This window comes from Daldinia loculata, assembly GCF_022478755.1.
Source record: "Daldinia loculata strain CBS 113971 unplaced genomic scaffold F4817scaffold_2, whole genome shotgun sequence".
In the NCBI taxonomy this organism is placed as follows: Eukaryota; Fungi; Ascomycota; class Sordariomycetes; order Xylariales; family Hypoxylaceae; genus Daldinia; species Daldinia loculata.
The window spans coordinates 614034-628634 of record NW_026054856.1 but is presented as its reverse complement, the minus strand read 5'-3'; the positions used below and the strand labels follow the sequence as shown (position 1 = coordinate 628634).

The following is a 14601-nucleotide window of genomic DNA, read 5'->3' as shown; positions in this document are numbered from 1 at the left end:
TGTCATCGGATAAGTGCATGTAGTATATGACACCATGATGTTTCTAGAATGTTTCTTTAGTGGTCAGTTATGCAGTGCAACTCGACAACTAAAAGTAAAGTTTAATTATAAACGGTCGGTACGATACTGTATTACCGTAACTATGCTGCCGTACGGCTTAAAAATAGCATATTCACAATTGCTGTATTACATAAATAAGCAGATATCCACTTGCGCAATAGAGATTTATGATATTTATTCTCTTATGCTAGAATAATAAGCCTCAAGTTTCAATGGTGCATCTTTGTTTTATAAGCCTACCTACGGTACCCTAAACACCAGACCCACTCTTGCTGTCGTACCACCCACCTAGCCGGACGGGACGTAAGCCAAACGGCCAATAAGCGTTGCCCTAAAACCAATCACACTAATCAAGCTCCCCTGCTCTTTTCCTAAAGCAGACTAGAATGACGTCGTCCCGAGATATAGGACGAGCTCGAGAGCATTCGGTGAGCTTAGCCTTCTCTATTTCGACAGTTTCGACCCGCAGCCTTAAATAGATTCTTTCCCCCCTCTTCTCTAGCTTGTATTTTGGTCTCTATCGATTTCCTCAGACGAAAACAACACCATCTACACGAACTACAAGTCATCAACTCCAAGAACTTATACCAACAGCTTAACCCGCAATCATGGCCGAAGTATGCCCCGTCGTTGGAACCACAAACCACACTCTACCGCCCTCGCACCCGGATATCGACCTCTCTAAGCCAGGCCAGACATGCCCAGTCGTCGGTGCTAAGACAGAGCACCACACAAAACTGCACCAACACCCGTCCGTCCCCAGCGGCGAGATCTCCGCAACCACTCAGTCTGTCGGCTCGGCCGACGCCCAGGCCTGTCCCGCACTGAGAAGCGTTGTCAACGAGACCAAGAGCAAGGAGATGGGTATGTATCCCTCCTAATACACTCTTTAAACCCCTACTTCCTCCTCTCGCAATAGCTTGCTAACCCCAACGCAGACGACCGCGTATGTCCCGTCGTCGGACCCGTAACCACAGTCCTACCTCCGGACCACCCTAGTACAGCTAATAAGGCCGACGGAGACGTGTGTCCAGTGACGAAAGCCAAGGTCGGCCACCACAAGGACAAGGTTGTCGTCCATCCCCAGGTTGAAGGATCCTCGGGTGTCTGCCCCGTGACGGGAGCGAAACAGACGTGAACCCTGAGAGATTGATGGATGGATCTGTACTATCTAGTCTCGATACGGCGTTTTTTGGTTAGGATAATAGGAATACGGTCTTCTTGTACGCTATGTGTTTACCGACGATAGGCTGTCTTACTGGTTACGCCGACTGTAACATGACTGTAACGTGTGATGAGCTATTCCTGTATGAGTATAAAATAAGTGAACAGGCAAAGTATATATTCCGTATAAGGTTATAAGTTTGTCTCATAACTCATTCCGTGGTCATGTTTTCGTAGTGAGCGACGCTTAAAGGGAAGTGTCCGAGTGCGTTCACTTCATCAGGACAAAGAGTATAATTGTGGATGTTGTAGATTGTTAGAGAGCATTAGATTTCATATAAACTACCGCTGTTATTTCCTAAGCTAGTGTAAGTAATACGCTGACGCTATGAGAGAATGTATATCCTTCATGTGAAATACGCTGGACACCTCGTTCAAAACGCATTGCCACTTACACAATCCTATCAGGACAAGCGCAGAGCTCCCTATATGATCTATTGCCTGCCTGCCTACCTGAGGAGGAGGAGGAGCAACATCAGCAGCAGATACCACCAATTCCGATATTCAACTCTGATGTTTGTCTCCCGAATTATCAAGCCCGTACGAACATATGGCTTTCCCACTTCAAAGTCCTGGCGATACGCCGACCATAATGTTTGATCATCGTATACTCCATTTTGCCTCCCGTGTACGGTTCGTGGAATATCATATAGCTGAACTCATTGTCCAGGCTTATTATGGGTTTGAAGAGCCAGGCTGATCCGAACAACTTCTCCGCCGTAAAATTCATAGCCAACATAGCATGAACAAAGTCATCCCAGGAAACCTCTCCTAGATTGGAATGATCGGGTCCATCGAATAATAAGGTATCAAACACCTCAAAAGTTCGGCTGTCGACTTTAAATGGAGGATATCTCCCGTGCTCTGCTGTGGAACCATTCATCTCTGCATTTACGCTCTCTTTTGTCGTGCTTGCAGGCTTCTCTGCTTCTGAATTTTCTTGGTGGATAAATTCATCGGATGGCTGATTGGTACTCTTACTCCCCATATTCTTCTTTTTCGCCTTAGTCCGCTCTATCTGTGGCTCTGCCCACGGCTCAGTCCTCTGTAGCTTGCGAGAAAATACTGAAGTTACGCACACCTCTAGTACACGCGATCTCTGCAACTGGTCGAGCGCTTTGATCCAAAATTGATCGAAGCTTGCTTCTGTTTTGCGTAGTTTCTTAACTACCTCCCTACTGCGAGGTTCACGTATTGGGTATTTTGATTCCCCTATGAGAATATCCCGCATGGTTCCGGTCGTATTGTACCAGAATGAATTAGGTATATTATACACCTTGAATGCAACCTCAAATTTACTCTGGTAAAAGTTCTCAACCTCACCTGGATATTTTCTGCAGTATTGCGAGAAGCCCTGGAACCGGTACTGGTATTGCTCAAGTACGTGTCTGCATTCGCATAAAACACCCAGGATCGAAATTTGAGCACCCTGCCAGCTACTCACGAAAAACTTCGCTGTAGGATGACGCTGGATGAGTAATTCTAACTCAATTAGAGTTGCTCTGAGGCCGATTGCTGGTGTACGAAAACATTTCGTGTTAGCTTTTCAATACTACAATTCTAGAATTTTCACCGTATTTTTCGATTGGGTCGAAATGATAGGGCCATCATACTTACTACTGATCGTTAGCTACTGTATACCTTACGAGGGCGGTTTCGAGAATAACAACACGGGATGTTTTCATACATACCGGCGTCGGTCTTTTAAGCCGGCTATGACTTCAAGGAAGTACACGGTGTCGGTGAGAATTTCGGGCATATTGACCAAAGGTCGACGTCGAACTAGAGGGGGACGTTGGCATTTCGGGTCTTTGGGCTCGAAATAGAAATATTCTCTCAGCGCAGGCGAGCCATAAATACTGCTCGCTAATAGCACGCGGTCTGTCATTTTTTCGCAGACAACGACTAGGCTGTGGTAAAGTCCATACAACGTCTTACATACGGGTAGCGGCAAAGCCGCTGTTTGAGAAGGATCTTCTTTCCACTCCTCGAGAAGGGAGTGTAGGTAATAGAACGAATCATATGCAGCCTTTAAGACACCGGAGATTAGGAAGGCATTGGAGAAAACTTGGCGAATAAATTCTTCGTGATAGAAATCCTTGTTCTGGAGATAAACAGGATGCCCCGGATCATTGATGTCGCGCAAGTGTCCAGCGTAATTTTCTTCCCTTTGATTTAGAACCATCCTAAAATAATCGGGATCCTCCCTCATAGACATGAGGTGATCTTCGGCAGCAAATAGCATGGACCCAACAAGAGATTTTATACGACTGAATTCGACATGGCAGGGTCGTTTATACAGGTCCTCAAACGAGTCGATAGCAGAGAAACGAAGCCTTGGCGAATTGCTCTTCGGCATAACTACCGTGGGAGAGCGAAGGATGGGCTGGTCGGCCTGCGTCAAATCTTCAGTTGGAATATCGTGGAGAATTGCTTCACAACATCTAATAAGAAATTGATACAGATGATCTTGAGCCGCCAAGATTCGGAAGCCGTTATCTGGGGTAACAGCCCCCCAATTCGAGCCTTCGTCGAATCTAACATCGTCGTCGGTGTCAAAATGGAGCTGGCCGTATGTATCTAACGAAGGAGGTTCTCTAAACGACATGGAGTAACCCGGAAGCTCTACCATATTGTAATATGGAGTATGGTACCCAAAAGATACCGACTCAAAATCAGGTTTAGTAAAGTCGCTAGGTGAATACCTTCCTCGAGAATTGAGAATCAGTAAAAGCGGCTCTGTCCTGCATAGATCCTCGAGGTTTATATATGGCCACATGAACGGACTAATGCCCCATTCTTCAATTGGAACAAGTTCCCTATAAACGGCAATATCAGGGCGATGCAATGATGGCATATTTGGCCAAACGCTAAGCAAGAGTTTCTTTCGTTTGACTTTCGATTTCTGGATCCAGCGATTCCGGATTGTATCTTCATGATATTGAACGATCATATTCAACGTCTCCTAGTTGTTGAAAATATTCTTGGCTATCGCTCGAGAGTATTTTCGGGCTTTCTCTGGTGTAAGACAAATTTGTGGCAGTGAAGGTTGAGATACGCTAGGCGTATCTCCCGATTGGCTAGAACATGAAGTTACCATATTAACGCGCGTTGTAGTATAAATACTATAGGATGATAAATAGAATGGATATAGAAATCCGAGTTGATATAAAAGTAGTGCATTTTGTATAGATGAGAGTCCCGAACCGAGTCCCGAACCGAGAGAAAAGAAAGATTACGATGCGTCCTTCCTAGGTTAAGACTTTCTTTCTTTCCTTCCTCAATACTCAAATTCAATTGCCCGATGGCTCTAATGCAGGTACCTAGGTTAGGTACATGATGTAGGTAATAGCGCAGTTCCAAAGTTTTTACGAGCAGAAGTACACCTAAGTACCTAGGTACCTATATACAAGTTACTAGGATTTTCAATGTTATTTAGTGGAGGTATTACTTGAAGCAGTTAATAAGTATTATATTAATCTATTTGTATGGCAAAGTACAAAGCTTTTAGAAGATTCTGGCTTAATCTTTACTTAAACCGGTAATTTTAGATAATAAAAGTCTTCCCGAAAACACGAGATGCGTATCTTGCCATAATATTTCGAGTGTCCTAATACATCGCTCTTTTAAGTAACATCTCCACCAAATAACATTGAACATCCTAGCGACTTGTACCTGCCTCAAATGGGTGTCCACTAGAACCTTGGAAGTCTGGGGTTGATGCACACTCCAGCCACCAACTTATTCCAACCGGACCCCTACTGCCCTAGAACTCCCCTATCAAACCCCTCACAATCCCATCTCCCACCCAGCCTTGTCTACTTCCCAACCATCCGAATATTGTCAATTAATATGTATAATAATAAAAGGCGACGCTTGCCATGGTAGGTTTAAATTCTCTTTTTCATCTTGCAGATCATTCCCTTCCACTAAGCTGTAAGGCGCAAAAACTCGCGGCCCTCAACCAGTACAAGCAAAACCCCCTTGAGGTGTTGTCCAAGATGCATCCAAACCTGTCGATCTCCTTTCTCTTTATCCTATCCGTGTTTGATTCATCTACAGCATTGCCTTTTATTATACAGAGAAGGCAACCAACCCAGTCATTGGTCGCTCGCGCTACATATTCTGTAGTCCCGATTGACGGGAATGGTTCAGGTTCAGGTTCAGGTTCAACAACTCCTGGCACAATTGAGACAATTGTTGTAACTCCTACCCCGAGTACGAGAACAATTGTCCAAACTTCTCCACCAGTTACCAACACGATAGTGATTACCGCAAGTCCCGCGACCCAGACTGTTGCTACTACAGTCTCTATTATAGACATTCAACCCACAACCAACGTTGTAACCACCACCGTGACTGAAGACGACCATGCACCAACTTCAACTTCAACTTCGGTGTATCCAAGCACAAAATCTACTACAACAACATCATCGTCTATATCTACTATCTCGTCAACCACACTCCCGACGCCGTCAAGTACGGTAGTCACGTCAGCTCTGCCAACGACTTTCGCCAGCACCTCTTCCCCAACGGCATGGACGACATCCATACCAGTGTCCAGTTGGGTGTGGAGCTCAAGTGCTTCTCCTGATGATGGTTCGTGGCACACATCTTACCCTCCTTGGAATGGGACTGTGAGCCGTCGATTTGCTCGTGAGCAATGAGATAGCAATAGCCATTTTCTACCGTTGAGGCTTCTCTATCTACTTTTTACTATAGGAATGAAATGTATGAGAGCGGGATATGGTATTAATGGAGTATTTCGGCGGGGCAGGCCATGGCATGAAATACATGGACTAATGTAATAAATGGATAATTGGGATGCTTGGTCTGGTTGCGGACCGAGTAATGAACCATACGCAAACCAAGCGCTGGGACGCGTCAAATTTACTAAGTATCTTGACTAGAGAGATAAATATGAAAATATATTCTTATTTATCGTTGTCCTAATTCTTATTTTTGAGCGTAACGCTGTTCATTCCTATGGGGAACATCTAAGTTAAGGCATCTAATATTACCTGAAGTCGAAATCATATTATCTAACTTCAGTATGATTCTGGGATAATACATTAGATCATATTCCAGTTCCAGGTCATAGATACCTCACTTCGATACAAAGAAAACTGTTTCCTAAACAGGTAATAAGGCTAGCAGTGTGGCCAATCACCTCACAACCCCCTCCTATTGACAAAGGCTGGGACTAATTATTGATATTATTTTCAATATTGTGTAGCTACGCAATCGCTCAAGTCTATATTCCGTGTTTTCCCCTAAATATTATCAAGCTGTGATACTGCAACTAGATGCAGTTGCCTCGAGGCTTAAGTAGGGAATTATGAGTACCTATGATAGAGTGGCAAAGTCGTCTGAACGTACCTATGAACACAAAAAGGTAACTGAGAAATCGAGTCGAGGGTCCACATAATATCTATGCTCTACAATTACTAACAGCATACCTCTACGCTATATAGTATATACTAACCTAGCTGGATTAAATCTTCCCTTCCTTCAGTTTGAAGACTGCACTGCCATTCATCGGCCGACTGACGACAATTGCTCCCTCTAGGTCCTTTTCACTTAAGTTCCGCTTAGAGTAATATTTATCGAGCAACGCCTTCTTGATATCGTCAATCTTATTGGCGGGCACCAAATGGACGCTGCATCCACCCCAACCGGCACCAGTCAGCCGGCTACCGTAGCTCCCGGCCTCACGCGCAATCTTGCACAACTCGTCTATCTCGGGACAACTACACTCATAAACATCTCGGCACGAGTCTTGAGTTTCGTTCAGTAGTTTTCCGAGCTTAGCATTGTACTCGACTGTGTGCTCAGAGTCGGGGGCCTGTGCCGGATCTTCTAGAAGGGATAGGAACTGGAGAACACGCCGAGCCTCGGTAAATACGTGCAGCGCGCGCTGACGGAGCTTGAAGTATTCACCCCGTACGGGGAAGCTGGACATAAACCGAGCTTTTACATCATCAACCGAGATACCGATACCCGAAGCAACTTCTTCCACAGTGTATCCTTGCTCCTGGGTAAGCGTGGACTTGGTGAGCTCAATCAATTCGGTAAGTTGTTCCGGCATCGACTTGGTGGTATCCTTGAAGTAATTTTGGTGGAATCCGCGTATGGATACACCTAGTGGGCCAGCATCTTTAGGAAGTTCAGTTCCCTTAGGGCACAACTTGGCATTTAGATATGCTGCTGCCATGCTGCACTCGACGACCCTGAGGTTATAGTGAATTGGGCCGGTTTCCTGTTTATTTGAAGTGACGAATGACTGCGCGACCATAAAACACAGTTCAGGGTTCGTTTTAGGAAAGTAGACCGGCCGCGCCGAGAGGGACGGAGTGAAAGAAACCAAGAGAGCCGATCCTCGTTCGGAGAATACTGAAGCGGACTGGTCCATTCTGCAAGACATTAATACTAACCACGCAATTAACCAGACAGACTCACCCTCCAGAGTTGACACCCACAGCCCGCTCACTGACGATAGCAACCTCGGTCAGAGCTTTCTTGTCGACATCACGTTCGCCGTTGGCAATCATAACAGCCAATGCGCTGGCGCTTACAAAGGCAGCGCTGGAACTGAGACCACCACCAGCAGGCACTGTCCCGTCCATCAACACTTGCATACTCTTGGGTTTAAAATCGTCTCCATATTTCTTCCTTAGCAATTGTAACGCCCCCCTCAACCCAGACTTGAAGTAATTGGTCCATTCATGTCTCGTTGCGTCGATATCGACCTCGCTGTAAGACACATCGAACTCGCGAGTTGGGAATCGCTCGTTGTCGACATTAGCTATCTTGATCTTGTAGCTGCCTTCTTGTGAGGGCTCTAGATCGGTGGATACGGCGAGGATGACATCGGGAGTCATTCCCATGGGCAATACCGAGTAAAGAGAGTAGTCGATATGCTCGCCGATGATATTCACGCGACCAGGCGATCGCGAGACGAATTGGGCGGGGGCGCCATAGAGGGCCTGAAACTTGTCAAGCAGCTTGTTCCACCTCACAGTTTGTTCATTTAGAGCCTGTTGGGTGTATATGTCCTGCAATGCAGTGACCGTAGGTACAGGGCCCGACATATTGTTGAGTTGCGATTATGATTATGTACCTGGTAGAGGTAGGTATGTAGGTAGGTATTCTCAGATAAGTCGCGGGGAAATAGAAAGCGAAAGGGAAAATAGCTGCGTGTAAGTGTCGATGCCCCGCTTCGAGCTTTAAGGGATGGATGTTTGCCTTATACTTCGTACTTGTTTCTTTGTTAATTGAGTTTTATCGTTAGCAATTTTTGGCTTTGCTTAAACTACCAAAGTAATGATCGAGATTAAATATATATATTTTTATAGTATTTACAAGAAGAGAATGACGAGGGATTAGAAGATGCAATGAAATATATAGTTGTAGGACAAACAGGTAAAGATACATGTCACAAGATCGCAAAAATGTTTATATTTCCCATGATTATCGTGAGGTACCTGCCCACCTTAGCTAAGATTTAGAATACCCCGCGGACAGCCGCGCCGAGCAATTGGCCGGCCACCGTCAATTAGGACCCGACCAAGCGATATTTCCTTGATGAAATTCCCACCATAACCCCGCTTCCCCACGTCTTTCGTCACTGGCAATCAACAATATTTTAGATAAATATTTCACTACCTAGGTAGGGCAGCCCTCCCTCCTATTCTTAATTCGCATTCGCCCACTTAGGTATCACCACATTTTCAAGCGAGAGCGAAATTCCATGCAATAATCTCACACGATGAGATGGCAGTTGGGTACCTAGGTAAATTACCGGGATTCCCCTAGCTCAAGTCGCCCAGTCGTCTGGGTGGAATGCCATGAGATCATACCACTGGAAGATAGAACCAATCAAAAATGTCCATGAACCAACAAAATTAGCAATTGTTGAAGTATTTATATCCTCCATAAAAAGGGCAAAGCCGGTAAGTGCAAAGCCGATGGAGCCAACAGAACTCCAAAATGCTGCCTGCCAGGAAGCCGAGACCGAAAGGACCAGACTGGAAGGAAACGGTCCGTAGGGCTCCTACTGCTTTCAAATCCGCAATTGCGGGTATCCATAACCACGCGCTGCTGCCAAGCAAGGCCGGCTTATATGTCTTGGTACTACCATCCTCAGTCCTCAGTCTTAATTTGACGGGCTCAAAGATGCCTTTATCAGCATCCCACCCCGTTACCAAGGTTAGAGCGCCGCCGGGGACGAAAAAGAGGACTCTGAAAAGCGTTGTAATTGGTATGGTCTAGCTCTATCTCGCCAGGAAATATGGTCAACGAGAAGAAGACAGAGATGGATTCTCGGTTAACCTCCTCTTTTATCTGCCGGCAGTATGAGTTATAATCGACGTAGTTGATCGGTACGAGAGTACTACGCCATCGGAGAGCTTTGACGTCGCCGGCCATCGTATCGCGCTTCGATTGAGGAGGCAGGCCGAGTAGGCCATTGGGCCCGTAGAAGGAAGCCCGGAGCGATGCCGAGACATTCATTGTAAGCCAACCAACATCTTTAGAAACACTCGCCTTGACTCTTGTTGCTATTCGAGGATACGCTCTTTGGAATGCAAAACGAAACTCTAAAACGACATTATCTTGATCGTCGGACGACACATCGGGATGTCATATATCCTAGATAATACCAGCGCCGTAAGTTCTAGTTCTATTAAGGAGTTTTTCAATAATATCTCACCCTTTCGAGGACGTTATACGTGAGGTACTGATGCCGGTGAGTCACTGCCGGCCAACTTATCTACCAATTATGTACTATATACTATATTTGGTTACTAGATATGTTGCTTGGGGTCCTAATTAGACATGATCAGCTACCAGGTTTGAAGTGTAAGTCGAAGTCAGGGTCGCATCTAGATTCTGTCCGCTAATACTTGCTCCGATAGGACCCTGGTCCTAAGACTACATACACGTCGTAGCTAGAGCAGTTTTCCATTGCTAGTGACGTGCTTTATTCGGGATGGGGTTGGCCATTCAAGATCGAGGGAAAACTTTGGACGCACGTCTTGAATCTTGGTTTCCTCTTCGGTGATCACGCAATATAGTCACAATCCACCACTCACAACCGGTCAACTTCCCAGTCCCAAATTCCACAGATACTATCTGCTTTCATAAATGCACTTAAATACAACACTTCATCATGAATACCATGGCTGTAACTCTACTACCACGAAGTAATCTTCCTGTATTGGAGGCCGGGAGACATCCTAAATCCGATCGCTGTTCTTGCGATATATCCCACCCGAAGGACGACTAAGCCATCAAAATGGCTACTGATATAGAGTCAGCGGCCGCCACAGCCCCAGAAATCCCCTCGGGCAACAAGGATGCATCATCCTCATCCTCTCATGGTGGTCCTATCGATACCGAGAAGCTTGGAAGGAGTAGACCTTCAATCTTTGCTAATGGCTGGGTTGAAGCAGGATTCTGTATATCCGTTCTCGGTTCGGTGATGATGGGGGAGTTCCTCATCAGTGGATTTAGCGTGTTGCTTCCCGTACTCATCGAAGACACAGGTATCGACCCTAGCCAGAGGACCTGGCCCATCACCGTCTTCTCCCTCGTCACCGGCTCATTGTTACTACCCTTTGGCCGGCTTGTCGATATGTTCGGCGGCTACCCTATCTACCTCGGGGGGCTATCATGGCTAACCCTGTGGGCGATGGTTGGAGGATTTAGTCGTACCTTGCCGATGGTTTTAGCGAGTCGGGCTCTCCAAGGAGTGGGAGCAGCTGCCTTCCTACCTGCTGGTACGACGTTGTTAGGAACCACTTACCGTCCCGGTCCACGAAAGAACACTATATTCAGCTTATATGGGGGTTGCGCGCCTTTGGGTTTCTTCTCTGGTATCATTGTTGCAGGTCTCACCGGCGAGTTCCTTTACTGGGGTTGGTTTTTTTGGATTGCATCTATGCTACTGGCTTTCTTATGCTTGATGACCTTTTTCTGCGTTCCTCCCGAGTGGAAGCGTGGCGACTGGTCCTTGATGGATTGGTGGGGTTGTCTTACTAGTATTTGCAGCTTGAGTCTACTTACATACGCTATCACCGATGCTTCCCACGTTGAAGGCCGCTGGGCTTCCCCTCAGATCATTGTTACATTTATACTTGGGCTTATAGCCCTTGCGGCTTTTATCTATGTGGAAGGATGGGTTTCCGATTATCCTCTACTGCCTTTGGACCTATTCTCTATCAAGCACATCGGACCAATCTTCCTCGTCCTCTTCATGGCGTGTGGCTGCTTTGGCATATACCTCTTCTACGCAAGTTTTTAGTAAGTCCTTACCCCATTTGCAATCCAAGAAGTCACAAACCCAATATACTAACTTTTGCCAGTATACAGACTGTCCTCGGAGTCCCACCGTTACTCGCCGCACTTTGGTTCTCTCCTATGGCTGCCGGTGGAATCATCATCGCTCTCATAGGTGGGTTAACACTCCATCGCTTCCCTGGAACTATACTCCTCCTACTGGCCGGGACAGGTTTCGTAATATGTTCTCTCCTGTTCGCCCTTATTCCCGAAAATCCCAATTATTGGCGATGGGTCTTCCCGGCAATGGTGTGTACGACAATAGGTATTGATATTAGCTTCAACGTGAGCAGTATCTTCATTACTACCAATGTCCCCAAACATCAGCAAGGCTTAGCAGGAGCATGCATCAATGGTTTGGTATACCTAGGCATTAGTTTCTTTCTCGGCTGGGCGGACTTTGCTGTCATTAGTAGATCGAGCGGCGGGCTTGGAGAGAGTTATAAGGTGGCTTTCTGGTTCGCTGTCGGATGTGGAGCTGGAGTCATCTTGCTAGTCTTGGGCTTCATCAGGATTGGTAAAGCCAAAAGTGACTTTACAGTAGATGAGAAAGCACAGCAAAGAGAAACAGGCCGCGAAAGTGAGCAGGCTAGGCAAGAGACGGGCATTATGACTTGAGAAGTTGAAGTCTACCTGGATATCTTGGAATCACGACCGTGGGACAATTAGAAACAATGTATAATCTTGAAGTATGTAAAATATTAATCGCCTACGTTCGCAATTTCGAGGGAGACACAGGTTCACAAGTGAGGGCCGAAGCGGCCCTCCAGACTTGGTTCGAAGAGACATTTGCGATGCGAGTCACCTCCATTTTCAAGACCAGGTGTAGAATTAACAGGTAGTTACCTATTACTAGATTTTACTAACTAAATACTATTGAATCCTTAAACTAACATATATCTAAAACATTAACTAAGTTGCAAATCGTCATGATCTATAGGTATCTATCCCATCCGGAGGAGCGCGCTGTTTACCCGTCTATTTTTCAACGCTGACGCCATTCTGCTTCTTTGCGAGCTCACGCTCATGTTTCTCCTTTCGCCACTTGATCCCATATTTAAGGATAAAAAACAGCATCGGCGAGAAAGCTATGTATATAAGGCCCAATATCGTAAACGCCCATCCAATACCAACACCGTTTATCATAGGCCCTATCACCGCAGTCGCTGCAGCGCCAATTAGACATCTAGTTAAGTTATTACTCGCGGTAGCAGCTCCTGCACTACCCACGTTCACGTCGACAAGCAGTACGTTGAGCGTGTTGCTGAATCCGACTACAGCCCAGCCCAACAAGAATAGCAGGACACATGGCACGGCCACGTGTGCATGATATTCGAATGCCCAACCCCAGGCGATTACACATGCTATGCACAGGGCAAGCATTGGAATACCGATTTCGAGCCTGGCACGCTCAATCGGGAATTCGGATAGGTCTTGCTGCTTGCTACGTTCGAATGGAACGCCCTGTAGCTTACAGTGCCGCCGGTAGTTCCAGTTCATCAGTCTCCCGTTCACGACAGCGGCAGCTATACTACCGCCGACCATAGGGAGGTACATAAGTCCCACCTTGATCTCATCAAAGCCATAGTTAGCAGCTAGTTGCGTGGGCATAACGGTAGCGACGCAGTAGAATCCCGTGAAAACAATACCACCGTACCCGAGCAGGAGAAACATTTCCTTCTCGAGAAGAATCGTGATTGATTTCCAGACATTGAATTTCTTCATGTGGAGGCTATGTTTCGTCGATACGCGCGATGGTGTGTGAGCCAGTGGAGCGCCACTGGACTGTTGATTGCGGTGCTCACGGCGTCGCCGCAAGGCATCTTTACACAGTTGCCAGAACGTTCGGTAGGCGGGATGCGGACGGATCGACCCATCTCCCACGATCTCCCGACAGGTCTCAGGCAAGAAAAACGCGTGGATGATAAAAACCACCGCGGCTAAGATGGCGAGGATCCAGAAAATAAAACGCCAGCCAACTTCCTGCGACAATACGCCACCAATCACAGGTCCTATGGCCGGCGCTAGGAGAATGGGCAGAGAGGTGTACGCGACATAGTGGCCCCTTTCGGCCGAGGTAATAATGTCGGCGACAACCGCTTGACAGAGCGCCACGGTCGTACTGGAACCGGCAGATTGCAGCATGCGGAGGACTAGCAGGGCCGGGTAACTAGGCGCTAGGGCACATCCAATATTAGCACAAATATATATGACGAAGCATATAAAGTAAGCCGGCCGGCGCCCCGCGGAGTCCGCCAGGGACCCGACGAACATCGGGGTAATCCCTTGGAAAATCTGCACATGAATAGGTAGTTAGCGATCACGGTCCGGGATATGATCTTCTCTAACGAGTCATGTTAAATAACACCCTTTCTCCGATTTTCAACGTACCATGTAAGTAGTGACAGTCAAGTTAATCTGACTAGCCGTAACGTGGAACTCCTGAGCTAGGACGGTGAGTGCAGGCAGGTAAATCTGCGCCGTGAGAGGCGAGAAGAAGGCCCCGATGGCAGCGCCAAGAACGATGCCCCTTTTCTCCCATTCTGTAAACGCCGAGTAGTTTGGCCGCTGGTCGGCGACGGGCTGCTCACTCGGGGGCTCGGCTAACAGGCCGCCGGGATTACCCTCTTCCTTATCCTTCCCAAGCGGATTTGACTTGGTGTCGAGGCCATCTTCTACGCTCTTTTCCGCCGCGGCGGCTTTGATCTCGTTGTCGCTGTGGCTGGTGCGAGATGAGGTTTCCGACATGACGATGTGGGGACCCGGTAAGCCGACTTTTAGCTCGTGAAGATGCCAAGAACAGCTCTATCCATTTTGCACCGGGTCCCCGTTGCTTAAATATCTCTCAGTTCCGAGAGGAACGTTGGGCATTTTGAGCGGTCTATACGACTTTGCTAGCCGTTCTCGCTTTGCAAGATTTCCAATTGCGGCTAGTGATTTTCGGCTCGAGGGCCATTCCGCCTAGTTTAAGTGGGGTTT

General features: G+C 46.9%; 7 protein-coding genes across 7 annotated transcripts; 3 read left to right on the top strand and 4 right to left on the bottom strand.

Moving 5' to 3' along the window:
* Positions 1 to 219: 219 nt before the first annotated feature.
* Positions 220 to 1701, top strand: F4817DRAFT_323801 (uncharacterized protein). Its single transcript, XM_049301552.1, has 3 exons — positions 220 to 923; positions 998 to 1582; positions 1680 to 1701. Exons 1-2 carry the CDS (start codon positions 669 to 671, stop codon positions 1196 to 1198), a joined length of 456 nt encoding a protein of 151 aa, XP_049163562.1. The 5' UTR covers positions 220 to 668; the 3' UTR covers positions 1199 to 1582; positions 1680 to 1701.
* F4817DRAFT_323799 (uncharacterized protein) lies at positions 1570 to 4500 on the bottom strand. Its single transcript, XM_049301551.1, has 2 exons — positions 2977 to 4500; positions 1570 to 2799 (listed from the first exon to the last, which is right to left on the bottom strand). Exons 1-2 carry the CDS (start codon positions 4235 to 4237, stop codon positions 1817 to 1819), a joined length of 2244 nt encoding a protein of 747 aa, XP_049163561.1. The 5' UTR covers positions 4238 to 4500; the 3' UTR covers positions 1570 to 1816.
* A 499-nt stretch (positions 4501 to 4999) lies between these two features.
* F4817DRAFT_323796 (uncharacterized protein) lies at positions 5000 to 6237 on the top strand. Its single transcript, XM_049301550.1, has one exon. It carries the CDS (start codon positions 5166 to 5168, stop codon positions 5949 to 5951), a length of 786 nt encoding a protein of 261 aa, XP_049163560.1. The 5' UTR covers positions 5000 to 5165; the 3' UTR covers positions 5952 to 6237.
* A 48-nt stretch (positions 6238 to 6285) lies between these two features.
* F4817DRAFT_323790 (galactokinase) lies at positions 6286 to 8885 on the bottom strand. Its single transcript, XM_049301549.1, has 2 exons — positions 7744 to 8885; positions 6286 to 7697 (listed from the first exon to the last, which is right to left on the bottom strand). Exons 1-2 carry the CDS (start codon positions 8373 to 8375, stop codon positions 6779 to 6781), a joined length of 1551 nt encoding a protein of 516 aa, XP_049163559.1. The 5' UTR covers positions 8376 to 8885; the 3' UTR covers positions 6286 to 6778.
* A 215-nt stretch (positions 8886 to 9100) lies between these two features.
* Positions 9101 to 9795, bottom strand: F4817DRAFT_311430 (uncharacterized protein; the record flags this gene model as incomplete). The annotated part of the gene is made up of 3 exons (XM_049299995.1): positions 9101 to 9280; positions 9342 to 9525; positions 9584 to 9795. 3 exons carry the CDS (start codon positions 9793 to 9795, stop codon positions 9101 to 9103), a joined length of 576 nt encoding a protein of 191 aa, XP_049163558.1.
* A 446-nt stretch (positions 9796 to 10241) lies between these two features.
* F4817DRAFT_82888 (membrane transporter) lies at positions 10242 to 12529 on the top strand. The gene is made up of 2 exons (XM_049307929.1): positions 10242 to 11586; positions 11649 to 12529. Exons 1-2 carry the CDS (start codon positions 10580 to 10582, stop codon positions 12238 to 12240), a joined length of 1599 nt encoding a protein of 532 aa, XP_049163557.1. The 5' UTR covers positions 10242 to 10579; the 3' UTR covers positions 12241 to 12529.
* Positions 12475 to 14504, bottom strand: F4817DRAFT_323782 (MFS general substrate transporter). Its single transcript, XM_049301548.1, has 2 exons — positions 14014 to 14504; positions 12475 to 13917 (listed from the first exon to the last, which is right to left on the bottom strand). Exons 1-2 carry the CDS (start codon positions 14368 to 14370, stop codon positions 12601 to 12603), a joined length of 1674 nt encoding a protein of 557 aa, XP_049163556.1. The 5' UTR covers positions 14371 to 14504; the 3' UTR covers positions 12475 to 12600.
* Positions 14505 to 14601: the final 97 nt, after the last annotated feature.

Excerpts from the sequence above, each read along its gene's own strand:
- F4817DRAFT_323801 (XM_049301552.1), top strand. The coding sequence starts at position 669 with ATGGCCGAAGTATGCCCCGTCGTTGGAACCACAAACCACACTCTACCG. Across the intron at positions 924-997 it reads AGACCAAGAGCAAGGAGATG|GACGACCGCGTATGTCCCGT; the intron begins GGTATGTATCCC and ends AACCCCAACGCA.
- F4817DRAFT_323799 (XM_049301551.1), bottom strand. The coding sequence starts at position 4,237 with ATGATCGTTCAATATCATGAAGATACAATCCGGAATCGCTGGATCCAG. Across the intron at positions 2,800-2,976 it reads CGGCTTAAAAGACCGACGCC|CAATCGGCCTCAGAGCAACT; the intron begins GGTATGTATGAA and ends TTCGTACACCAG.
- F4817DRAFT_323796 (XM_049301550.1), top strand. The coding sequence starts at position 5,166 with ATGGTAGGTTTAAATTCTCTTTTTCATCTTGCAGATCATTCCCTTCCA.
- F4817DRAFT_323790 (XM_049301549.1), bottom strand. The coding sequence starts at position 8,375 with ATGTCGGGCCCTGTACCTACGGTCACTGCATTGCAGGACATATACACC. Across the intron at positions 7,698-7,743 it reads GTGGGTGTCAACTCTGGAGG|AATGGACCAGTCCGCTTCAG; the intron begins GTGAGTCTGTCT and ends AATGTCTTGCAG.
- F4817DRAFT_82888 (XM_049307929.1), top strand. The coding sequence starts at position 10,580 with ATGGCTACTGATATAGAGTCAGCGGCCGCCACAGCCCCAGAAATCCCC. Across the intron at positions 11,587-11,648 it reads CTCTTCTACGCAAGTTTTTA|TATACAGACTGTCCTCGGAG; the intron begins GTAAGTCCTTAC and ends AACTTTTGCCAG.
- F4817DRAFT_323782 (XM_049301548.1), bottom strand. The coding sequence starts at position 14,370 with ATGTCGGAAACCTCATCTCGCACCAGCCACAGCGACAACGAGATCAAA. Across the intron at positions 13,918-14,013 it reads TGACTGTCACTACTTACATG|ATTTTCCAAGGGATTACCCC; the intron begins GTACGTTGAAAA and ends ATTCATGTGCAG.